Raw genomic sequence first — 7,200 nt, forward strand, 5'->3', positions numbered from 1 at the left:
GTTAAGTCGAAGAAGGCAGAAGGGCATATAGGGGACTTTCAAGAATGCTTCAACGTCTTGAACAAATACCAGATGAAGCTGAATCCCCTCAAATGCTCCTTTGGAGTAGGATCAGGGAAGTTCTTAGGATTCATAGTAAACTCGCGAGGAATTGAGGCCAATCCCGAGAAGATCAAAGCCCTGGTCGATATGAAATCACCAACAAAGATCAAGGATGTTCAAAGCTTGACCGGAAGAATTGCTGCTCTCAGTAGATTTATTTCCAAATCGACGGACAAATGCATCCCATTTTTTAACCTACTCATAGGAAACAAGAAATTTGAATGGACAGAGGAGTGTGAACAGGCTTTTAAAGCCTTAAAGACTCACATGTCGCAACCACCGATTCTATCAAAGCCAGTTGATAAAGAGACTTTGTTCATTTACTTGGCGGTCACAGAATACGCTGCTAGTGCTATCCTAGTAAGAGAGGAGGAGGGCGTGAAAAATGCTGTTTATTATGTAAGCAATAGGCTAATAGGAGCGGAACTGCGATATCCACCTATTGAAAAATTAGCCTATTGCTTAATCTTAGCCTCCAGGAAGCTGCAGCCCTGCTTCCAAGCTCACCCAATCACAATTTTGACCGACCAACCTCTACGACAAGTTCTACAGAAGCCGCAGGGAGATTATTGAAATGGGCAGTCAAACTTGGGCAGTTTGATATCTCTTACTTGCCAGGAGCAGCGATAAAAGGGCAATCCCTGGTAGACTTCATCGCAGAACTCACTGGGCTTCCAAATAGTGAGCAGCCAGAAGCGCCTAAAGAGCCTGAGCCTCAAAACCAAACTCCCTCATGGAAGTTGTACACGGACGGCTCTTCTAATGAACATCACGCGGGAGCATGAGTGATTTTGATAACACCTGAGGGGCATCGATTTCACTGCGCAATCAAGTTTGAATTCACTGCTTCTAACAATGAAGTCGAGTATGAAGCACTGCTCTCTGGACTACGGTTAGCTAGGAGCATGCACATAAAGTCACTTGACATCTACAGTGACTCTCAGTTAGTAGTCAATCAGATCATTGGAGAGTACCAGGCCCGAGGCTTAAAAATGGTCGCCTACTTGAATAAGGCGAATGATGTATTGGCACAGTTTGATAAGTACACCCTCTAGTAGGTACCTCACGACAAAAATTCAAACGCTGATGCTCAAGCATCCAAGCAGAGGAGACCTCTTTGGTGATCCAGGCGGCGGATACATGAATGGCACCTTACATAGAGTACCTGATGCAGGGCGTGTTACCAACGGATAGAAACAAAGCAGGACCCTCCAGCGGCAGGCTGCTAGGTATATCCTGGTCGATGGAATCCTGTACCGAAGGGGATACTCAATGCCACTCCTCAGGTGTATTTCGAAAGAGAAGGCCAAAGAATTGATGAGAGAGGTCCAAGAAGGCTTTTGTGAGGACCATGCTGGGGGCAAAGTTTATCAAAAAAGGTCTTAAGGCAAGGATACTTCTGGCCAACAATGAATGAAGACTCAATGGAATTTGTGCGGAGGTGTGATAAATGCCAAAGGTTCTCCAAAATTCCATGAGCAGCCCCTAATGAGCTAAAACAGATGCAAAGCCTGTGGTCGTTCGCATTTTGGGGTATAGATTTAATCGGATCTCTGCCCACAGGAAAGGGCGGCATCAAGTACGTCGTAGTGGTCGTTGATTACTTCACTAAATGGGTTGAAGCTGAGCCAGTCGCGACCATAACGACCAAGAAAGTGTTGGATTTCATGGTCAAAAACATCGTGTGTCGCTATGGATTGCCAAGGAAGATTGTCTCAGACAACGGCACCCAGTTTGATAATGATCTGTTCACAGAATTTTGCGAGCGACATGGAATTATCATGAGCTTTTCTTCAGTCACTCATCCTCAAGAAAACGGACAAGTCGAAGTAATCAATAAAACGCTAAAGGATACTCTGAAGAAAAGACTTGAGGAAGCGAAGGGGGCATGGCCAGAGCAATTGCCTAAAATCCTTTGGTCGTACAGAACTTCCCATCGAACAGCAACAGGCCATACTCCATTTTCCTTAGCTTATGGATATGAGGCTATGTTGCTTGTTGAGTTAGATCCGCCATCGCATCGAAGAATAACGTACGATCAAGGCTCTAATAGCCAGCTATTGATGGAATCTCTTGATTTGGTCAATGAAAAGCGAGAGCAAGCCCAACTCCGAGTAGCTGCTTACCAGCAAAAGGTCACTCGGTATTTCAATTCTAAAGTACGCGAAAGGAAGTCCAATGTTGGAGACCTAGTACTTAGAAGGATTTTCCTCAACACCCGCGACCAGGCCGCTAGAGTACTTGGACCTAACTTGGAAGTACCTTACCAAATCGAAGAAGTCCTCCATCCAGGCACTTACAAACTTGCTCGCTTAAATGGATATCTCATTCCTCACTATTGAAATGGAGAACACCTATGCAAGTACTATCAATAAACAATTTTTCTTAAAGAATTGGCTTGTATTAATTTTACTTTTTACAAGTTATGAAAAAGGGTTGGTCATTTTATGTGGTTGATCGCTTATAAGTGTAAGATCATTTTTGTGATCACTCGTACAGACACGATTTTTCCATTTATTATGAGAAATAAAAGGGATTGTGCGCAGCTATTCCTTCTTGCCAACTATTGTATTTATTACAAGTATTTTCTCATTACGTGTGTAGTTTTGCTATATTTTTATTTTAACTTCTTTGATACGAGCAGTTTTGTTTGAACAGGTCCTAGTCAAGGCAAGTGACTGAGGACCTAAAGTTCCTCAATCACTTGGAGGCATCTAGTAAGCAAAGCATATCGAAAGGTATGTAAACACATGAGCAAAATAAGTGAAAGCATGCTACGGTACTTAGAGTATTTTTCAAAATTTTGTATTTTGTTAAATCAAACCAAAGTACTATGCTAATTTTGGTCATGTGAACAGATGTTATAATAAAATGAAAGTATTATAATATCATAAATGAATCCATTTACACTGCGAGCAGTAAATGCTCGGATGTAATTGTTTGTTAAAAGGAAAAAAGCTGCCCATGCAGCAGTAAAAATAAAAATTGTCTTTACATCACAACCCGTAGGTCATGTATCTACAAGATAAAATTAAAATAAAAACATTGTAATCATAAGGCAGGAGGGTCTTGTGGATTTTCTTGGTCGGCTGCAGCATCGGCTTCATCATCCACGCCTTCAACGCTGGTGGCCAAGGAGATTTTGGGCGAGGCCGGGATCTTCGCTTTTTCTTCTTCCGCCAAACGAGCAACACATCGGGCTATCTCAGTTTTCCTCATGCGCTCAGGAAGATAGCTGAAATTGGCCCCCTAGTTGTGTTTCCAGAAATCATAGAAACACTTGGATGTGGCACCCTTGTACCTCTCCAGATTGCTGGCGTTGGCTTTTTCAAGTTCGTCGATCCGAGCCTCCAACTTTTCAGCCTCTTGCCTACTCACAATCAGGTCCGCCTCGAGCTTTTTTGCTTCACGATAATTGATGACGTGAGACTCTTTGTACTTCTCCTTGGCTTCGATGGCTTTGTCCAAGGCAGTCTGCTTTCCCTTCACCTCCTCAGCCAGTGTATTTTTCTCCTCGAGCAATGTCGCGTTTGCCTTCTGAGCTGCCTCAAGCTGCTCGGCATGTTTCCCTTCAGTGGCCTTGAGCTCCTCAGCGTGCCGTTACTCAGACGCCTTGGATTGCTCGGTGATGACTCCCGAGCAGAGCCGGCCGGCAGTAATGGTCAGCATTGCCTGCAATCAGAACAAAAGTTAAAATGACTGTAATAGATAAAAGGATTGAGTCTTAACAGGAAAAAACAACTTACACTGACGAGCTCATTTAGTGCGCAATTTAAGATCTGGTCGACATCCATCGACTCTGTCCCAGCCATGGCTTCTCGGCAGCGCTCGTGCCTCAGAATCCTTGCCATCCTGTCCTTTGCTGATCTTAGAGCGCGGCTTGATAAGTCATCCCCTGTTGGAGCAAGGGCAGCTAGCTGAGTCTGGTCAGCTGGAGTCGGTGGGGAAGGGGCCGGCCCAACTGGTGTAGGCAGAGTCTGTTGCTCGAGGGGAGAAGGAGGTGGTGTTGTATTTGTTGAAGGTCTAGCTTCCGGAGGGTCCGCAATGCGGGTTTTCTTGGCCGGAGGTGCTTTGCTGCATTCCACGTGATGCTGCCTGCTGGCTTTCTTCTTGCTCGCAGGAGCATCAGGAGCTTCGGGTGCAGTGTACATATCAAACATGTCTTCGGATGCCATGTCTGCAAGAAGGCAAGTATACGAACAGTTAGACAGTATAAATAAATGAGTGTGCTATGTCTGAAAAGGAAACAAAGAAATTGAGAGTAAAATACTCGAGCTATCATTACTGGTCGCTACATTATATACTCTACTAATGTTACACTCACTCTTTGGCACGAAGAAGTCTGAATCTAAATTGGGAGTGTACTTAAAGTTTTCGTCCCGTCAAATAAGTGACAGGGAATTGGCAAACTATCTAAGAGCGAAAGATCAGTACTATTCTCATCCGAGGATTCGTCGATAGGCTCGAGGGGTTCAGAAGCTTTCTTTTTTCCTTTTCCCAAAGGGGCAGGGGGCACGGCCGCTCGCGAGGTGCTAGAGGGTTCCCTGATTGTCACACCAGTTGGTCTCCCCCTTTGAGGTTGCGACACATCTGGGTGCTGCTAGGGAATTTCCTCGCCGGTGGCACTCATCACCATGGACTCCCTCACGTCCTAGTGAGGAGCCAGAAGCCCAACCAATCTCAAGTTGGCCTCGGTGACCAGATGTTTGACGCTCTTCTCTACGTCGCACATGCTGGCCAGTAGGGCTGCGAAGATCCATCTCTGGAGAAGGAGCTGGTTGCAGCCATGGACCTAAAAAAAGCTAAATTTCTAAGGAAAACGTAGATAAAATAAAGGAAAATAAATGACCATGAGAACGAAGGGGTTACCTCCTTGGGTGAAGGCTAAGTTGTTGGCGACCAAGTCAGTAGTTAAAAAGTACTCCTGGTAGTACTTTCCTACATTAGACTTGTAGGTAGTCCCACTCAGGAAGGCGCGGGTCGTTTCCTGGTGGCAAAGATGAAAAAACCCCATATTTTCTTGGTTGGGGTTGGATTTGAGGTCGAACAGGTAGTTGACCTCATGTGGCGTAGGAACAGGCCACTTCTTATGACTGTAAAGGATGTAGAGTGCGGAAATCAGTCTATACCCGTTAGGGGTTATTTGGAAAGGAGCGACCCCGAAATAGTTGGCCACTCCTTAGAAGAAAAAATGGAGGGACAGGATTGCTCCTGCCTCAATATGATACCTAGACCAGGCGCTGAAGGTGCCACCAGGTAAGTTTGCCCGTTGGTCGGTGGTGGGAAGGAATAAAGTAACCCTGGAAAGTCCATACTTTCTGAGAAAATTATTTATCATCCTAGCAGTGATCGTGCTAGGAGGAGCAAGGTACCATTCGACGTCTGGTCGAATGATATTGCGGAGACGAGCTTGATTTTGGATTTCTGGGTCAGGAGTATTTTCGTCTCGACCACTGATCGTAGGAATTTCAGCCCAAGGAGCAGGTTGATTTGGAGGAGGATTGGATGATTTCTTTTTCTGGGCTTTAGATTTTACTCGACCCATGTTTTGAGAAAGGGTCGGAGGATTATTTGGGGTGTTTCGTGAAAAAGGGATCTCCGAAATTAATCGTGACAGTTGTTCCTCGTCCTCAATCAGTTGGGCCAGCAGATCGTCGTCGATTGGCCTCTCACCTCCCCACGGATCTTGCATGAAAATCTGCAAACAGATAAGGGGAGATGAGAATCTACAGCCTAAAAACTTATGTCTAAAAGTTGGAATAATGCTACTCGTGTATAAAATATAAGCTTTTATACGACCAGCAGCATTCTGACAAAAACATTAGGTTTTATGCAAACAGTTTGGAACATAGATTAAAAAGTAGAAGTGAAAAGTTTTTCATGGAAAACTTTTTTACTCTAAAAGGGCGGGAAAAACCCAGTTTTTCAACAAGCTTAAAAATCGAATTTTTACTTCGATTTTACGCCCTAAATCTATAATCTCAACTACCAAACTGATTCTCAACCTCTGTAAAACATTATTTCACTACCCTATGAAACACAGATCAGTGTAATCGGCTACCCCAAAGCAATTTTTTTTTTCAAGAATAGTCGAGAATGCTCAAAAACTTAGAATACAAAACGAAGATGAAACAGGTGTTGCATGACATTTCAACGACTGAAAAGGTTGATAAACTTACTTGGATAAATATTGAAGCAAGTCTCAGAGATACTAAGTCAGTTGGCTGGGCTGAAACTCCATGGATCGTCAAGGTCGTCTGGATTTCTGGGTGTTCTACACTGTAGCGCTAAGCTTGGTTGTTTGGGGGATTTTGGTTCTGCTTGTAGCGCCCTCCAAAGAGCGTTGTAGCGCTACCCTGCTTCCAGAAGAGGGTTTTTGAGTTATTTTCAAGGGTTTTTGCCTGGGGGTTCGGGGTTCGATTCCACCACCCCGTTTAGTGGAATTAGAGCTTCCCTAGGGCTCGGGATTGGTCCCGAGGCTAGGTTTTGGACTTGAGGTTTGGTGATGATTTTGACCTATGGTTGTGATTAGGTGTGCGCTAGGGCTCAAGGGGGGTCGTGCTCAAGGATCAAGTGAACAAAGCTAGCAAATTTAAAGGTAAGAAAACTGTACCCGGTATTTTGTTTGTGATGGGACTAAGTGCTCTCGATATCTGTATAATGTCAATGATGATATTATACCATGGGACATGTGATAGACGGCCTAAGGGTGCCGTATACAATATTTGCGCACAGGGCGCGGCTTGGCCACTGGTAGTCGAGGACAACTTAATATTCACTGAGCTCGGTTTAAGCGGGTCGGAGTCAGTGGGATAAACAGAGGGTGGGGCCTGAGGGCGCTAACCCTAGTTATCATTTGTTAATTGGTGATTGATATGAGTTGATAGGTTTAGTATGTTGAATACTTGATTATCATGAATGCTTATATGATTGAGAACATGCCTATGTGATATGAGGTATTGGATTGTTTGTTGACTGCTTATGCTCTGTTATTGTGTTTTCTTGCTGGGCCTTGGCTAACGGGTGCTACGTGGTGCAGGTAAAGGCAAAGGCAAGTTGGACCAATCCTGAGGTGGAGGGCTGCGGGGCAGAATGTAC

General features: G+C 44.6%; 1 protein-coding gene across 1 annotated transcript; it reads right to left on the reverse strand.

The window, feature by feature from the left end:
- Positions 1–3,153: 3,153 nt before the first annotated feature.
- Positions 3,154–4,862, reverse strand: LOC133785060 (uncharacterized). Its single transcript, XM_062224323.1, has 4 exons — positions 4,736–4,862; positions 3,849–4,279; positions 3,404–3,654; positions 3,154–3,337 (listed from the first exon to the last, which is right to left on the reverse strand). The coding sequence occupies exons 1-4, from the start codon at positions 4,860–4,862 to the stop codon at positions 3,154–3,156; spliced, it is 993 nt and encodes a 330-aa protein (XP_062080307.1).
- Positions 4,863–7,200: the final 2,338 nt, after the last annotated feature.

The sequence above is a fragment of the Humulus lupulus genome, chromosome 6 (assembly GCF_963169125.1).
Source record: "Humulus lupulus chromosome 6, drHumLupu1.1, whole genome shotgun sequence".
Classification (NCBI taxonomy): Eukaryota; Viridiplantae; Streptophyta; class Magnoliopsida; order Rosales; family Cannabaceae; genus Humulus; species Humulus lupulus.

Coding starts and splice junctions, on each gene's coding strand:
- LOC133785060 (XM_062224323.1), bottom strand. CDS start 4,862: ATGGATCTTCGCAGCCCTACTGGCCAGCATGTGCGACGTAGAGAAGAG. Junction 3,655..3,848: donor CACTAAATGAGCTCGTCAGT/GTAAGTTGTTTT, acceptor CATGCCGAGCAG/CTTGAGGCAGCTCAGAAGGC. Junction 3,338..3,403: donor AACGCCAGCAATCTGGAGAG/GTACAAGGGTGC, acceptor GGCCAATTTCAG/CTATCTTCCTGAGCGCATGA.